The sequence below is a fragment of the Rhododendron vialii genome, chromosome 7a (assembly GCF_030253575.1).
Source record: "Rhododendron vialii isolate Sample 1 chromosome 7a, ASM3025357v1".
NCBI classification, from domain to species: Eukaryota; Viridiplantae; Streptophyta; class Magnoliopsida; order Ericales; family Ericaceae; genus Rhododendron; species Rhododendron vialii.
The window spans coordinates 31,063,178-31,080,738 of NC_080563.1; the positions used below are offsets into that span (position 1 = coordinate 31,063,178).

Sequence of the window (17,561 nt, forward strand, 5' to 3'; positions counted from 1 at the left end):
ATGGATGCTAGAATTGTCAAATCCTGGATTTCAGCCCTTAAAAAGATCTTCAAGGTAATGCGCTGCAATGATCAACAAAAGATGGCATTAGCAGCCTATCAGTTGCAAGGCGAAGCAGAACGATGGTGGGAAATAATTGAGCCTCAGAATCAAGGAATCAACTGGAGGCAGTTTCTCGAGTTGTTCAAAGGAAAGTCTCCTTCAATCGGTCCAAGATGCGAAGTCTACAGAGTTTCAACAATTGAAGCAAGGTGGATTTATGTCGGTAGCCGCATATGAAGCCAAATTTACTAATCTCGCCGAGTATGCGCCGCACATAGTCGCTGATGAAAATAAGAAGGCTCGGAAGTTTAAGGATGGATTGAAGTACGAAATTAGGAAAGTTGTGCGACCAATGAGGCTACCAACGTATGTTGATGTGGCAGATCGAGCTCTATTGGTGGAACAAGAGATTGAAGAATCAAGGAGATCCACTGAGAATTGCAAAAGACAAAATTTTGGCATTGGAAACAACAATGGAGGAGGAGCAAACAAGAAACAAAACACCGAACCAATGAAAAATAATAGACAAGGTGGAAATCAGATAGCACCAAAGTGTCGAACCTGTGGAAGAGAATATTTTGGAGCCTGTCGTGTAAACATTACTTGTTATGCTTGTGGCCGCCAGGGGCACCACAAAAGCGAATGTCCTAGTATTCCAACCGGAGCAAATGTAGTACCAGTCAACAAGACTATAAGAGTCGGGAAGCCCAATACTCGAGTCCAGGGTAGAGCTTTTGCCTTGGTACCAAGGGACCCACGTAACAATGAGAATGTGGTGCTGATATATTCTTTACCAGCTTATGTATTGATAGACTCTGGGTCTTCGCATTCCTTTGTGTCATCAAAATTTTCCATGAAACTCCCCACTCAACCCGAGCCCCTTGGGTTTGAACTCTTAGTCTCGCAACCTATGAGTAGCAGTACGATTTGCACAACAGTGCATAGGGACTGTGACTTACGTTTTGGCGATATTTGTCTCTCTGTGGATCTCATACCCCTAAAGATGAATCACTTTGACATCATCCTCGGTATGGACTGGCTATCCACTAATCATGTCTCCATTGATTGCGCCAACAAAAGCGTTATCATCAAAAGCCATGATTATGAATTCTACTTCAAAGGTATGAGAGTAACTTCACCCCCGTATTTAGTATCTGTTGCTCGAGCCCGACGACTACTTAACAAGGGTTGTCAGGGATTCCTTTGTAGTGTTTTATCAACTCCAGTAGAGGAGTTAAAACCTTCTGATATTCCCATAGTTTGAGAATTTCTAGACGTCTTTCCTGAGGATCTACCTGGGACACTGGTGGATCGAGAGATTGAATTCACAATAGAGGTAGCCCCAGGGACTCAACCAGTTTCAAAGGCTCTATATCATATGGCTCAAATTGAGTTAAAGGAACTAAAGATTCAGTTGTATGAGTTACTTGACAAAGGATTTATAAGGCCAAGTACCTCACCATGGGGTGCCTCTGTCCTTTTCGTCAAGAAGAAGGATGGAACAATGAGACTATGCATCGACTACAGAGAGCTAAATAATTGACAATCAAGAATAAGTATTCGTTACCAAGAATTGATGACCTTTTCGACCAGTTACAAGGAGCTCGAGTATTCTCCAAAATTGACTTATGATCGGGATAACATCAACTGAAAGTGAAGGCTGAAGATGTGGAGAAGACGGCATTTTGGACTCGCTACTGTCATTATGAGTACCTTGTAATGCCATTTGGCGTTACAAATGCCCCTACAACTGATAAGCACCCGATAATGCCATTAAGGGTGCGCTAGTTTTTTAGTTTAAGTTCAATTTAATCGTTAAATAGTGTTTTAACTGCTTTTGCTCGTAGAGTTTGCTATTTCTGTTTTGTAGGAAATCGTCCAAATAAAGGAGTTTTAAAGTCCGAAGCCTAGGCAGGAATGGCTTGATGGTGACCTGACGGCTCGCCAAGGCAAGGCAAAGCTCAGCGGCTGGAGCTATTGAGCTCAGCATCGATGGGATAAAGGAAGTTACATCGATGCCGAGGGGCTTACCTAGGGAGGCAGCTAATGAGCTCGGCATCGATGGAGAGGAATAAGTTACATCGATGCCGAAGCTCTTATCACGGCAGCATAAGCCTGTTGCCATCGATGCCGAGGGCTCTAGGAAGGGAATTTTGAAGCATCTCCTGAAGAATCTGGGGCGTACGAAGTAGATTTAGATTTTTGCTTACATCATTGTAGATCTAGATCTAGATTTATTTTTGTTCTTGAATGTTCTTCATTTCCAGTCTTGAATCTTTATTTTCTGTTTTCATTAATTAGTTTTTGGTATTGTCTTCTTTATTAAAGTTGTAGTGAATCTTCCGATCTATCTTTCAATCCAATTTTCTTCTAGTGTTGTTAATTCAATTATGTTAAGTAAATTTTCGCTTGCCCCTATCTTAATAGATATGTGCGAGTAGTTTACCAAGGTTAGGTCATGGGGTGATTAATACCTCATGGCTCAAGTAGAATTGCGTTTTTCACCATAAAGTCTAAACCTTTGGTTCGAGAATCGATATGGGGTTCGGGTTTATTTGTCAAATCGCTAAGGTGTTAATCTCCTCGATCATGTATAGGTAGGAGCATCGCCTACCTACCACACATGATACTTGGAGCTCTGACGCACGAGGCATTTGCTAAATAAATTCTAGAGCTAGCTTAGTAATCGAGCCATTTTATTTTCCAATTCGGGAACCTTGATGGTGTATCCTGAACTGCGTATTTAGGTGAGAAATGCAGTTTAATTTGAGTCATGAGTGTTAGTAATTCCTAGACCTAACCTGCCTTTTATCTTAGCTTATTTGCTTTTCAATTTAGCCCTTTTCATTTCCACTACGCACGTAAAACCAAGTTGGCTGTCTAAAAGCCGAAAGCCCTTGCTTGCATCTACAAATCCAGCAAAGCCGTATTAATTATTCCCTTGGGTACGATCCCAGATTTTCGGATTATCATGCTTCAACTGACATATTAGGCCCTACGCTTGGGGCGTTATCTCTTATATCAGAGCGAACGAAGCATTTTTAGCGCCGTTGCCGGGGATCTCTTATTATGGCTTTCTTGGAGGTTCAACAAACCACTGTAAGTATCCCGCTTTCGTCTAGTAGTAGTTTAGTAGTTTATGTGTTAGTAGTTCGTATTTAGTTTGGTGGATACCTCTAACTTAGTTATACTAAACTTGAGGTGTAACGAAGCCAGGCTAAATATCGAGTTTGTTCTTAGTTAGTGTCGTAGTTAATTTAGTTAGTTAGCTTAAATTTGATTGCATTGCTTAGCTGAGGTGGTGGCATAACCCCTCGCATATTCTGTTTGTTGAGTTGAGGTGGCGGCATAGCCCCTCCTGTCTAGTAGTTTGTTGGTAGTTAGTTAGTATTTGTGCTAGTTTATGCTTGTTTATCGAAGCCCAATTTCCAATCGGCTTCATCGTTCTTCTTCGCCGCCAAGAATCAGTAGCATTGCCAGGGCGTATCCTGCCCACTCTCCGCCTCGCAAATTAAATCGCAATCGCAAAGGCCCAATGGCCGAAGAAGTTTCAGTTCGTACTCTACGTGATTATCTGAATCCAGAACGGGCTCCTTAAGTATCTCCTATAGTTATTCCGACTCCGACCACTGGGAATGCATTTGAATTTAAGGCTGAGTATCTTCGTATAATTCCAGAATTTCAAGGGCGAGAATTGGAGGATCCTTATTTGCATATTCGGGAGTTCGAGAAAATTCTGCATTCGTTCATTACAGTTCCGGGGCAACTTGATCAAGCCCGCCTGAAGTTGTTCCCATTTACTTTCAAAGACAAGGCGAAACAATGGTTCAATTCTTTGAAGCCACAATCTTTGCGTAACTGGGGAGATGTTCAGGATGCTTTCACCACTAAATTCTTTCCAGCAAGCAGGACGAAGTTACTTATCGATCAGATTCAATGTTTCAAGCAAAGGGATGGAGAGACTTACCACAAGTATTGGGAGCGATACAAGGACTTACTTATGTCGGTTCCTCATCATAATCTTCCATTGTATCTCAGAGTCAACTATTTCTACACAGGATGTTCTCAAGAGAGTAAATAGCTTTTGGATACTATGGGTGGAGGCGATTTTATGGGAAAGACACCGGAGGATGCTTGGGATTACTATGAGTCACTAGCTGAGAAGATCCAGTCTTGGCAATTTACAGACCCAAGAGATAGAGTGATGTTCAATCAAAGTCCTATAGGTTCAGGAAAATTCTCTATTGCGGAGCATACAGCTTTTGAAACTCGATTGGAGGAGATTGCTCGAAAACATGACAAGTTAGAATTAAAGAGTGCTCAATCCCAAGAAGTGAAAGCAGTGCGCCAAGTGGAGGAAGTTTGTGTTATTTGTGAGATTGTGGGCCATTCTACCAAAGCGTGCCCCAATATTCCTGCTCTTAAGAACGTGATTAATGGGATTGCTCCAGAAGAAGTACATGTCGTGAAACGTTTTGACCCTTATTCTCAATCGTATAATCTAGGGACAAGGCAACACCTAGCTTTCCGTTGGAATCAATCTAATGAAGGGAGTTCTTCTCAAGTTCCACCCCCCGCTCCTCAATTACCTTGGAAATAACCTCAGAATGCTTTCCGTTTCCCTCAAGCTCAAGGTCCCCCTGGTTTTGCTCCTTCTGCTCCGTTCCCACATGCAAATCAATTTCAACAACCACTTGCGCAGTTCCAACAACCACCAAAGCATTCTTGGGAAGATCAATTCAATGCTCTTTTGCAAGGTCAAACTGCCATTAATGAGCAACAAACTCAGACGATGAATGATATGAGAAATCAGTTGGGCACGTTGACAACTACAGTGGGTTTGTTACAACAAGAGAAAGGGAAGTTTCCTATTCAACCTCAACCTAATCCGCAACAGAATTCTAATCCGTCTTCTCAAGGTCTTCACTTTGCTAGCTCTTCGGTGACTTTCCCCGAGCAAGCAAAGGCTATTATTTCTCTTCGAAGTGGCAAGACGGTGGATAACCAAGTGGTGATGCCTCCGGAACCTACCTTATTACCCTTACCTATCGAACGTTTAGTTCCAATCCTTGGGGAATCTCCCAAGGAAATAAGCAAGGAGACTCTTGTAGAAGAAGAAGAAAAAGATAAAGGCAAGAACAATGGAAGTGTACCGGAACCTCAAGTTATTACAACACCGGCTCCGTATCCTAATCGTTTGAAGGCTTTGGCGAAACCAAATTACAATGCGGAGTTGCATGAATTATTCAATCAAGTGAAGATCAACATTCCTCTCATGGATGCAGTCAAGCAACTTCCTTCATATGCCAAGTTTTTTAAGGATTTGTGTACTCGGAAGCACAAGCTTAATGTTCAAAAGAAGATATTCCATACTGAGCAAGTGAGTTCTATCATTCAAACGAATATCGCGCCTAAGTAAAAAGATCCGGGGAGCCCTACTATCGCTGTCACAATTGGAGGAAAGTGTATCGAACAAGCCTTACTTGATCTTGGTGCAAGCGTTAATCTACTTCCATACTCTGTTTATCAAGAGCTTGGGTTGGGGGAGATGAAGCCTACTCGTGTCACACTCCAATTAGCAGATCGAAGTGTTCATGTACCAAGAGGAGTAGTGGAAAATGTTCTAGTCCAAGTTGATCAGTTTTTCTATCCGATGGATTTTGTAATTCTTGACACAAATCCGACTGATTCTTCTGCTGCTTCTACTCCAGTGATTCTTGGAAGACCCTTCTTAGCCACGGCGGATGCAGTTATCAACTGTCGAAATGGACTTCTCAATATGACCTTCGGTAACATGAAGATGGAGGTCAATGTTTTTAATGTGGGTAGTCAAATGGGAGATGACGAGAACGTGAATGAAGTGAGCTTTATTGATACTCTTGTAGAAGAACACGTGGATGAGCTACTTTATAGTGATCCTTTGGAAGTTGCTCTTACAGCCGAAGAGGTCGACTTCCTCGAGTCTTCTGAAGTGAGTTATTTGAGTTCATTGCTTGATGAGGAAGATGAAGCTTGTGCTATAGATTCTTGGACTCCAAAGTTTGAGGAGCTACCACTAATCGAGAAGAAGGTTCTCCCATCTAGTGTTGAGCCACCAAAATTGGAGTTAAAACCTTTACCCGATACTTTGAAGTATGCATTCCTTGGAGACAACGACACTTATCCTGTGGTTATTTCTTCCTCTCTTGGGAATCTCCAAGAGATGAAGTTAATCAATTCATTAAGGAGGCATATGAAGGCTATTGGGTGGACAATTGCTGATATTAAAGGGATTGATGCTACTCTTTACTCTCACCATATTGCTTTGGAGGATAATGTCAAGCCATCTCGCCAACCTCAACATCGCTTGAACCCTATTATGAAGGATGTAGTTCGTGCTAAAGTTTTGAAGCTTTTGAATGTGGGAATCATTTATCCTATCGTCGATAGTAAATGGGTGAGCCCGATTCAAGTTGTACCAAAGAAATCCGGAGTGATAGTTGTGTGAAATGAGGAAAATGAGCTTGTGCCTACTCGTATTCAGACAAGATGGAGAGTTTGTATCGATTATCGGAAGCTCAACGCAAGTACTAGAAAGGATCATTTTCCCTTACCATTTATTGATCAGATCTTGGAAAGGATAGCCGGCCATGCATTCTATTGTTTCTTAGATGGTTATTCCAGTTACAATCAAATTGAAGTTGCTCTAGAGGATCAAGAGAAAACGACATTCACTTGCCCCTTCAGAACGTTCGCTTATCGTCGTATGCCTTTCGGGTTGTGCAATGCTCCGGGGACTTTTTCACGATGCATGAGGGGGATTTTTAGTGATATGGTTGAGAAGATAGTAGAGGTTTTCATGGGTGATTTCTCTGTTTTTGGAGATTCATTCGATTCATGCTTGGCCAATTTGGAGAAGGTTTTAACAAAGTGTGAAGAGAAAATTTTGGTTCTGAATTGGGAAAAGTGTCACTTCATGGTCACTCAAGGGATTGTCTTGGGGCATATTATATCGTCGGATGGTATCGCGGTAGATAAGGCCAAGATCGATCTTATTTCCAATCTCCCGACTCCAAAATGCGTGAAGGATATTCGTTCATTTCTCGGGCATGCCGGATTCTATCGTTGGTTCATCAAAGATTTTAGTGCTATCTCTCGACCCTTGTGCCATCTTCTTGCCAAGGATGTACCGTTTGAATGGACCCCCGCGTGTGAGCAAGCATTTGTAAAGTTAAAGGCTAGTCTCACCACTCCTCCTATTGTGCAACCACCGGATTGGAGCCTCCCGTTCGAGCTTATGTGTGATGCAAGTGATTATGCTGTAGGTGCTGTCTTGGGACAACGGAAGGACAAGCATCCTTATGTGATCCATTATGCAAGCAAGACATTGAATGATGCGCAGACAAATTACACTACCACGGAGAAAGAGTTACTTGCGGTAGTGTTTGCTCTTGATAAATTCCGGTCTTATCTCATTGGTGGCACCCCTATTGTTGTGTACACGGACCACTCTGCTCTCAAATACGTACTTACCAAGCAAGACGCCAAAGCTCGTTTGATACGATGGATTCTACTTCTCCAAGAGTTCAATTTGACTATCAAGGACAAAAAGGGTGTCGAGAATGTGGTAGCCGATCATTTATCAAGGTTACAGTTCGAGGATCCTACTCCGAGTTTACCTATTGTGGACACGTTCCCGGACAAACAATTGTTTGCTGTTTCGAGTACCCCATGGTTTGCGGATATAGTGAATTATTTGGCTACGGGACTCTTACCGCCACATTGGACTCCTCAAGAACGTCATCGGTTCCTTGAAGTACGAATGTTCTCGTATGATGACCCTTACATTTTTAAGTATTGTCAGGATCAAATAGTGCGCCATTGTGTTCCAGATTCAGATCAACGAAGAATTCTTGAGTTTTGTCACTCAGAAGCTTGTGGAGGCCATTTCTCTTCTAAGAAGACTTCTGCTAAGGTGCTACAATGTGGATTTTATTGGCCAACCTTGCACAGGGATGCTCATCACTTCTGTGTCGCTTGTGAACGTTGTCAAAAGCTTGGGAGTGTGTCTCAGAGGGACGAAATGCCATTGACTAACATTATGGTGGTTGAGATCTTTGACTGCTAGGACATAGACTTCATGGGACCGTTCCCCGTTTCTTTTGGCAACTTGTACATCTTATTGGCAATTGATTATGTTTCAAAATGGGTAGAAGCCATCGCAACACGTACCAATGATGCCAAGGTAGTGGTAGAGTTTCTCAAGGACAACATTCTTTCACGTTTTGGGATGCCGAGAGCAATCATAAACGATCAAGGAACTCATTTTTGCATTCGCATTTTTGGGGCTTTGATGAAGAAGTACGGTATCACCCACAAGTCTCTACTGCTTATCATCCTCAGATGAATGGGCAAGCGGAGTTGGCGAATAGGGAAATCAAGCACATTTTGGAGAAGACGGTGAATCTGAACTGGAAAGATTGGAGTCTTTGTTTGACCGATGCACTTTGGGCTTATCGCACAGCATACAAGATCATCTTGGGAGCTTCGCCGTATCGTTTGGTTTTTGGAAAAGCATGCCATCTTCCGGTAGAGCTCGAGCACAAAGCATATTCGGCAATCAAGACCCTAAATTATCGTTTACCGGCCGCCGGAGCACACAGAAAGCTCCAAATCAACGAGCTTGAAGAAATTTCGGAGAGATGCTTATGACAACACTTCCATTTACGAAGCAAAAGTCAAGGCCTTCCACAATAAGCGAATTCACCGGAAAGAGTTTGAGGTTGGACAAAAGGTACTCCTATACAATTCTAAGCTTCATTTGTTTCCTGGTAAATTACGTTCTCGTTGGGCGGGCCCTTATGTTGTTGAACATGTTTATCCTCATGGTGCTGTTGATGTTGTGAATCCGTTAAATGGTAAATCTTTTAAAGTTAATGGCCAAAAGCTTAAACCGTTTCTTGGTACTTTTGAGGTTGGAGAGCCGGATGAGGAGTTAATCGATCTAGTTTACACGTTTGATTAGTTTGGTACTTAAAATTGCACGGGGAGCGAAAGCGTAACCTTTGAACTTAACTGTTTGTCAGACCCGGCCCTCGGGTAGGGGGTACCCTCCATTGACTTGGGTATATGTAACTTCGCACGCCGCTACTAAAAGAAGGATCGTGTGCCCAGCTCCGGTTCGAAGGGCAAATCATTTGATATCAGTGACATAGGGCTTTAATTAGCTTTTCTGATAGGAGTAATTCACAGTAAAACACTCATGTCTTCCAGATTAGCCCCAACGGGGGCGGTATAGATCCATAGGTTAGGCCTTGATATTCCCGTGCTAACGCACTTGGCTCTATCTTGTTTGCTTGCCTGGTTACGATCTTAGGGGACGCTGGACTTCATTGTTTGGCGGAGTCTAGCTGTGACTTTGACGCTCCGAGTTCTGATATTAAATTGTATATATTGTACATATTTGTTTTTCTTCTTGTTTTGCCATATTTAGTTTCATATGCATATTTTGTTTGGTTATGTTATGTTTTTCTTGTTTTGAATAAAGTCTTGGAGACACCTCACATGCAAAAGATTTCACCAAAGTGTTAGTGTAAAAAGGGCTTTCATTAGTTCTTCTTGGTAATAGTTTATCGTTAATGATCCATGCTCTCCGCGATTGCCCCTAATCGGAGGCAACTTAGGTCTGTGAGTGAGGTTTGATATTGCCTGGAGTGCACGCTAGGTTGTATTGCATCTTGCTTTGTTTTTATCCTAGGGGACGCTGAACTTAGTTGTTTGGCGAGATCAAGCGATAAATTTTATTACGGGCGCTAGCATAACAAATTTTCGATGGTCTAGTATAGCCACCCATTTCTTACCCCAACGATAAGGGATGGGAAGAAAAGTATGACTCGTGTGATCGCATGATGATCGGGTGGTGCATTGCATTTCACTTTGTTTTGCACGTGTTCAATTGTTTTGTGTGTTTTTCTTCGTGTTTTCTTTACCTTTTGTCTTTTCACTTTTTATTTTGTTTGGAAGCCGGATAACACGGGTCGGTGGTTCTAATGTCAATTGTTTTGTGGAAAGTCGTCCTCTTAAGTCTTCTGCAGGGTTTATTTGCTACCACACCAGCCTTGGTAGTTTGGGTTTAAAGCCGGAGTGAGTGAGGCGTTCAGGAGCCCTAAGCATGGGTGCGGCTACGAGCAGCGGTTGTTAGTCCAATAAAGCTTTGGATATGGCCCTGTGTGACTAGCTGTGGTTCCGAGTTGGCAGAACCGAAGGAGTAAACCCTAGAAGCATCTAATCTGGCTGGAGCAAAGCATTGACATGAAAACCTCCAACTTGGTCGAGGTATTTAGGGGTTGACATTCCCCTTGGATGGTACATTCGCACACTCTTCCTCTCTTCGTTCTTGTTCTTCATGTTATGAGGGCATAGCATCGCTTTAAGTTGGGGGGAGGGGTTAGCTTATGTGCTATTTGTTTGCATTTTTGTGGAAAATTGGAAAATTTAAAAACAATTGGAAATTAAAAATCCAAAAAAATGAGAAAATTGAAAATTTTCAAAAATAAGTAAAGCTTTTTACTTGCAATTCTTTCCTTTTGTCATAGTTTTTAGTTTTGTTCATGACTTGTTACACGCTCAATAATTGTTAGTTGGCAAGAGTTCATAGCATTCCTAAGAATTTTGTGCTTCTTGATTTGCATGCTTAGCTAAAAATTGAACGGTTTAAGTTTTGAGCAAGTTTTTGAGCAAGCTTTGGCCCATATCCCCACCTTTCCAATAAATTGCTTGTAGTTAGGTGTAATCGCATGTCCATTTCTAATCGTGTTTAAATGTCAATTTTCAATCATTTTGGATTCCAAAGCGCACTTAGGAAAGGAAACAAGGCATTCTTTGCATGATCATACCACATATGTGTCCCCTTGTCCTACGTTGCATCCTGTTATTCTTCCATTCACTTGCTTAACCTAGGCAACCGATTGATTGGAGGGTTGTTGGGATGTGTGTTCATTGCTTAAAAGGTGTTTTGGGGGATTATTGAATGATTTATTTGAAGATCTGGAGACCAAATTGAAGCAAAGCAAAACGTTTGGAATTAAAGGCTTCGGCATCGATGGGATTCAACGCTTTACATCGATGCCGAAGGGGTTATCTCGAATTGCACAGTAAAGGCATCGGCATCGATGGGATGCAGAAATTTACATCGATGCTGATTGGGTTTTCAGTAACAGATCAGTTCCAGTCTTGTTAGAAACCAAAACAAATTCACTCCATCTTCTGAAGCCGACTGCCCCCTCTCATTCCTCCATTAAACCTAAAAAAACCCTAACCTCAACCTTCAATCCCTCCACCAAATCTCCCATATTTTTCCAGGAAATCCCCAATTCCTTCATTCCCTTCAACAATATTCAAGTATCCTCCATCAATTTCAAGGATTTTCACCAAAAATGAGATAAACCCACTTTCCCTCTCTCAAATCCGAAATTTTCATCTTTTACCCCAAAAATTTGAATTTCTTCCTTATTTTCCACTTATATAACCATTTCCCACCATAAAACCTACCTTACATTCCATTGTTCCACCAAAAATCAAACCCTAGAAAAAATCCCCTCAAAAATCCGAAAATCCCAAAAATAAAACCAAAAAAATCCCTTTTTACCCCCCAATGCCAAGAATTAAACAGACCGCGCACTGTGCTCCTCCTTCTCAATCAGAAATCGAGGAGGATGATTTTATAGCCGAAAGTGAGGAGGAAAATCAGCCCGCGGAGGCTTCGGGGTCTAGGAGTAAGAGAAGGAGACGGACTCCGGCCGAGATTGCAGCAGACAAAAGGAGGAATTGGGAGGATAGTTTTGTAGGCAGGAAGTTCAAAAACGAGCGGCAAGTGGATGCTGAGGCATTGCCCGATGGTCATACGGGGCTTCGATACATCTTGCGTAAAGGTTTGAATTTCTGGACTGAGCAATTACTTGGGTATAATAAGAATGCTGTGATTGAATTTTATAAGTTTATGATAATTCCGGAAGGTGATTGGTTGAGTGATCCGACTGTGAAAATTGTTTCAAGGGTAGGAGGCATTAATATTGAGATTACTTCGGATGATAATGCCAAGTATTTGAAAATTTAGCGCCCCCCTCCTGAGTCTGTGAATTACCCTAGGAAGGATGAATTGATTGATTTGCAGGTTGTGAATGAGACACTTTATAATGATCCCACATTGGCTTCGTTACCCCATGTGGCCGAAAATTTTAAAGCAAGCTTTAGGTTCCTGAACAAAGTGATTCATTTTAATCTTTACCCCCGAGGCTCAGAGAGCAGACCAACAAGGAAAAGTGGAGAAATTATGTTTGCATTCATTGCTAATGATTTGGTAGTAGATTGGGCGTTGTTTATTTTTACTCAGCTGCGAGATTTCAGGGCTAACACTTTGCCTACTGCCAGCATGCCTTTTCCTTGTATGATCACCAGTTTGTGTAAAGAGAAAGGAGTTAGGGCGGCGGCTTACGAGAAATTGGAGGAACTTTCCCCGGGACCATTGGATGATACGTTTGATGTGAAGAGCTCATCTCAGATTCACATTGCTAAGGGTAAACAGGCAAAAAAGGGGGATTATTTGACTACGATGCCATCAAAGAAGGAAAAAACAGGGGTCATGGATTAAGAAGCTTTTCTGCCAAGGGGTTTCAATCATTAACTCTCAAAGGAAGGAGAAGGCTGAAAGAAGAAAGATGATGAGGGAACAAGAGAGGCAGAGGAGAGAGATAACCTGGCAAACATCGATCCTAAAGTACCAGCACGGGGTGAAGTATGTCCCCGAGCCGGTTGATGAGAGGGAAGTGAGTGATGACTTTGCAGGGCACGAAAGTGAGGAGTTGGCTGACTGATAGGGTAATTTGGTGACTATGCAATGTGGTGCGATGATGTGATGAGTTAGAGAGTCGGTGGCTCTAGAAAATCCCTTTACTTGGTCGGGGTCTAGGTTGGTTGACATGCCAACTATCCTATCCTTTATTTTGTGTTGTTGCTTTTCATTTCGTAGTTTAGTATTGCACATTATTAGTAGTTGGTTTATTGGTTTGGCCGGTTTGGCCATTGACTTGGTTTATTCTGTGTTGGCGACGGTCATTCGGATAGTTAACCAAGCTAGAAATAGACAGTCACCCATTTTGGCTAACCTGTTCTTTGTAACCAAGGCCGTTAAAAGCTAAAAAAGTCCTTAGTTGATCCTTTGCGTGCATGGATTCCTTTATGATTGATTTTCTGATATTTGCATAGTTAGTAGTATGGCATGCTTTCCTTTCGATTATCCAATTATCATCTGCTAGTTTGTCAAATCTGTTGAATAAAGTGCTTTAGTTGTTTGAGGCATAGTAATTCTTGTTCGCTGTTGCTTGTTAGTCTAGCACTTCGTCGGTGGATATGGTTTAGTTTGAATTCGCAAGTTTTGTGTCCCGTATCCTCCCATTGTTTGAGGACACAAACCTTTTTATGCTTGCTCTTATGCTTGCTTGACGCTTGACCTGTTTAGTTGGATGCTGAAATTGTAAATTGGAGAAATGAAATAAAAAGCCGAATTGATTGAACTCTTGCTAATTTACAATGTTGAGCATGTTCTAAATTATGATAGTGGATAGGATTGCAAGGATGTTAGTTTTCCAATTTTTCGTACTTTATTTGCTAGGGACTAGCAAACCTCAAGTTGGGGGGTGTGATAAGCACCCGATAATGCCATTAAGGGTGCGCTAGTTTTCTAGTTTAAGTTTAATTTAATCGTTAAATAGTGTTTTAACTGCTTTTGCTCGTAGAGTTTGCTATTTCTGTTTTGTAGGAAATCATCCAAATAAAGGAGTTTTAAAGTCCGAAGCCTAGGCAAGAATGGCTTGATGGTGACCCGACGGCTCGCCAAGGCAAGGCAAAGAAGCAAGGCAAAGCTCAGCGGCTGGAGCTATCGAGCTCGGCATCGATGGGATAAATGAAGTTACATCGATGCCGAGGGGCTTACCTAGGGAGGCAGCTAATGAGCTCGGCATCGATGGAGAGAAATAAGTTACATCGATGCCGAAGCTCTTATCACAGCAGCTTAAGCCTGTTGCCATCGATGCCGAGGGCTCTAGGAAGGGAATTTTGAAGCATCTCCTGAAGAATCTGGGGCGTACGAAGTAGATTTAGATTTTTGCTTACATCATTTAGATCTAGATCTAGATTTGTTTTTGTTCTTGAATGTTCTTCATTTCCAGTCTTGAATCTTTATTTTTTGTTTTCATTAATTAGTTTTTGGTATTGTCTTATTTATTAAAGTTGTAGTGAATCTTCCGATCTATCTTTCAATCCAATTTTCTTCTAGTATTGTTAATTCAATTATGTTAAGTAAATTTTCGCTTGCCCCTATCTCAATAGATATGTGCGAGTAGTTTACCAAGGTTAGGTCATGGGGTGATTAACACCTCATGGCTCAAGTAGAATTGCGTTTTTCACCATAAAGTCTAAACCTTTGGTTCGATAATCGATGTGGGGTTCGGGTTTATTTGTCAAATAGCTAAGGTGTTAATCTCCTTGATCATGTGTAGGTAGGAGCATCGCCTACCTACCACACATGATACTTGGAGCTCTGACGCATGAGGCAATTGCTAAATAAATTCTAGAGCTAGCTTGGTAATCGAGCCATTTTATTTTCCGACTCGGGAACCTTGATTGTGTATCCTGAACCGCATATTTAAGTGAGAAATGCAGTTTAATTTGAGTCGTGAGTGTTAATAATTTCTAGACCTAACCTACCTTTTATCTTAATTTATTTGCTTTTCAATTTAGCCCTTTTCATTTCCACTACGCACATAAAACCAAGTTGGCTGTCTAAAAGCCGAAAGCCCTTGCTTGCATCTATAAATCCAGCAAAGCCATATTAATTATTCCATTGGGTACGATCCTGAATTTCTGGATTATCATACTTCAATTGACATATTAGGCCCTACGCTTGGGGCGTTATCTCTTATATCGGAGCGAACGAAGCAACAGCATTCATGGACCTGATGAATCGCGTCTTCAAGAATTACATGGACGAGTTTGTGATTGTCTTCATCAACGACATCCTTGTATAATCTAAAGATGAGGCTCAACATGCGGTACACTTGCGGAAGGTTTTGCAGACATTACAGGAGCAGAAGCTATACGCTAAATTCAAAAAGTGTGAATTCTGGCTGAACAAGGTGGTGTTTTTGGGACATGTTATCGGTGGCGAAGGTATCTCGGTGGACCCTCAGAAGGTTGAGGCTATCGTGAACTGGCTGAGACCTACTACCGTGACAGAAGTAAGGAGTTTCTTAGGTCTCGCAGGCTATTATCGAAGATTCGTTCAGAACTTCTCCAAGATTGCAGTGCCATTGATTGAGTTGACTCGAAAGGGGGAACCATTTGTCTGAACCGAAAAATGCAAGCAAAGTTTTCAGGAGTTGAAACGGAGACTTACCTGATCCTTACACTTCCCAATGGACTTGAAGGTTTTTCCATTTATAGTGATGCGTCACGAGAGGGTTTGGGTTGCGTACTAATGTTGCACGGCAAAGTTATTGCTTACACCTCGCAACAATTGAAGTCACATGAAAAAAATTATCCTGTTCACGATCTCGAGCTAGCGGCTGTGATCTTTGCACTAAAGATTTGGCGACACTATTTGTATGGAGTCTCTTGTGATGTCTATACCGATCACAAAAGTTTGAAATACATCTTCACGCAAAAGGAGCTAAACATGAGGCAACGACGGTGGTTAGAGCTGATCAAGGACTACGATGTCAATATTTAGTATCATCCTAAGAAGGCGAATATCGTAGCAGATGCCCTCAGTAGGAAGGCAACGAGTAACTTGAATTGCTTACTCACGGAGCAACGATATCTACTTAACAAGATAGACCAGATGGAGTTGGAAGTGAAAATCCATGGGCCAAACAGTGTACTTGCAACTATTGTGGCTCTACCAGCAATCATAGAAGAGATTAAGCAGAAACAAATGGAGGATCCTAAGTTGCAGGAAATTCGCAAAGAGGTCGAAAGCGCACCACACCCAGACTTTAAGATTGTTGATGGCCTAATGAAGTTCTGAGGATAAATTTGCGTTCCCAACGTATCAAACATTCAGCAACGAATTTTGGAGGAGTGTTACAAATCCAAGCTTGTAGTTCATCCAAGACAGATGAAAATGTATAAGGATTTGAGGAAAGTTTATTGGTGGATGGGATTAAAAAAGAGCGTCGTTGATTATGTTAATTGATGCCTACAATGTCAGTAAGTCAAGGCAGAACGACAAAAGCTAGCGGGATTGTTACAACCATTAGCGATAGCCGAATGGAAGTGGGAGCCCCTCACTACGGATTTCATCATTGGTTTGCCACGTACCTCTAAAGGAAATAACTCGATTTGGGTGATTGTTGACCAGTTGACCAAGACAGCACATTTCTTGCCAATAAAAACGTCGCACACCATGGACCAATTGGTAGCTCTCTACGTTCAAAAAATTGTTCGACTTCATGGGGTGCCAGTATCAATCACATCAGATCAGGATACAAGATTTACTTCACGAGTTTCCAGAAGGCACTAGGAACTCAGTTAAATTTTAAAAACACCTACCTCTTGCAGAATTCGCTTATAATAATAGTTATCAAGCAAGTATCGGAATGTCCCCGTTTGAAGCCTTGTACGGGAGGCAATATAGATCCCCATCGTGTTGGATAGAGGTTGGCATTGGTCAACTATCAGGTCCAGATATGATCTTTCAAACTACGGAGAAAAATCAAGTTGATTCAAGAAAAGCTGAATACCGCACAAGATCGTCAAAAGAGTTATGCAAATGCTGAAAGGAGAGAATTAGAATTCCAAGTAGGCGATTGGGTTTTTCTGAAGATATCGCCAATGAAAGGAGTTATATGTTTCGGGAAAAATGGTAAATTGAATCCTCGATATGTGGGACCCTTTGAAATTATCGAAAGGGTCGGGCCTATTGTTTATCGTCTTGCGTTGACGTCTGAACTCACTAATGTTCATGATGTTTTCCATGTTTCTATGCTCAAACCCTACGTAGCAGACGCTTCGCATGTACTCACTCGGCCTCCGATTGAGCTACAAGAGAATCTAACTTATGAAGAGCATCCCATTCGTATTATGGATCGATGAGTCAAACAATTATGGAGTAAAGCCATTCCTCTAGTTAAAGTTTGGTGGGAAATCCACTCAGGTGGCAAGGCAACTTGGGAAAAAGAGGATTACATGTGTCAACGTTATCCTGAATTATTTGACGAATGTACTACCATAATTTAACTTTTAAGTTTTACCAAGTTTTGGGAACCAAACTTTTTAAGGTGGAGAGGATGTAACACCCCAACTCTTATAAACAAAAAATGAGTCAGTACTCTATTTTAGAGTAAACTATCTTAATGTTATTGCTCTACAATATCCCTAGATTTTATGAAAGAGCATTCTAGATAATTTAAGAATATTCTAAGTATCAAATGAGTATAATTCTAGGAATATCCTAAGTATCAAAGGTATATACTAGGAATATTAAT

The 17,561-nt window shown here is 41.6% G+C and overlaps 2 protein-coding genes across 2 annotated transcripts; both read left to right on the plus strand.

The window, feature by feature from the left end:
• Positions 1 to 1,585, plus strand: LOC131332890 (uncharacterized). The gene is made up of 3 exons (XM_058367201.1): positions 1 to 125; positions 172 to 1,163; positions 1,317 to 1,585. The coding sequence occupies exons 1-3, from the start codon at positions 1 to 3 to the stop codon at positions 1,583 to 1,585; spliced, it is 1,386 nt and encodes a 461-aa protein (XP_058223184.1).
• Positions 1,586 to 12,737: 11,152 nt separating this feature from the next.
• On the plus strand, positions 12,738 to 15,425 carry LOC131332891 (uncharacterized mitochondrial protein AtMg00860-like). Its single transcript, XM_058367202.1, has 2 exons — positions 12,738 to 12,873; positions 15,112 to 15,425. Exons 1-2 carry the CDS (start codon positions 12,738 to 12,740, stop codon positions 15,423 to 15,425), a joined length of 450 nt encoding a protein of 149 aa, XP_058223185.1.
• Positions 15,426 to 17,561: the final 2,136 nt, after the last annotated feature.

Bases quoted from the DNA above. Each gene is read 5' to 3' on its own strand.
- LOC131332890 (XM_058367201.1), top strand. From the start codon at position 1: ATGGATGCTAGAATTGTCAAATCCTGGATTTCAGCCCTTAAAAAGATC. The intron at 126-171 runs GTGGGAAATAAT...AACTGGAGGCAG, and splicing joins CAAGGCGAAGCAGAACGATG to TTTCTCGAGTTGTTCAAAGG. The intron at 1,164-1,316 runs GTATGAGAGTAA...GAGAATTTCTAG, and splicing joins TTATGAATTCTACTTCAAAG to ACGTCTTTCCTGAGGATCTA.
- LOC131332891 (XM_058367202.1), top strand. From the start codon at position 12,738: ATGATGAGGGAACAAGAGAGGCAGAGGAGAGAGATAACCTGGCAAACA. The intron at 12,874-15,111 runs GTGAGGAGTTGG...TATAATCTAAAG, and splicing joins TGACTTTGCAGGGCACGAAA to ATGAGGCTCAACATGCGGTA.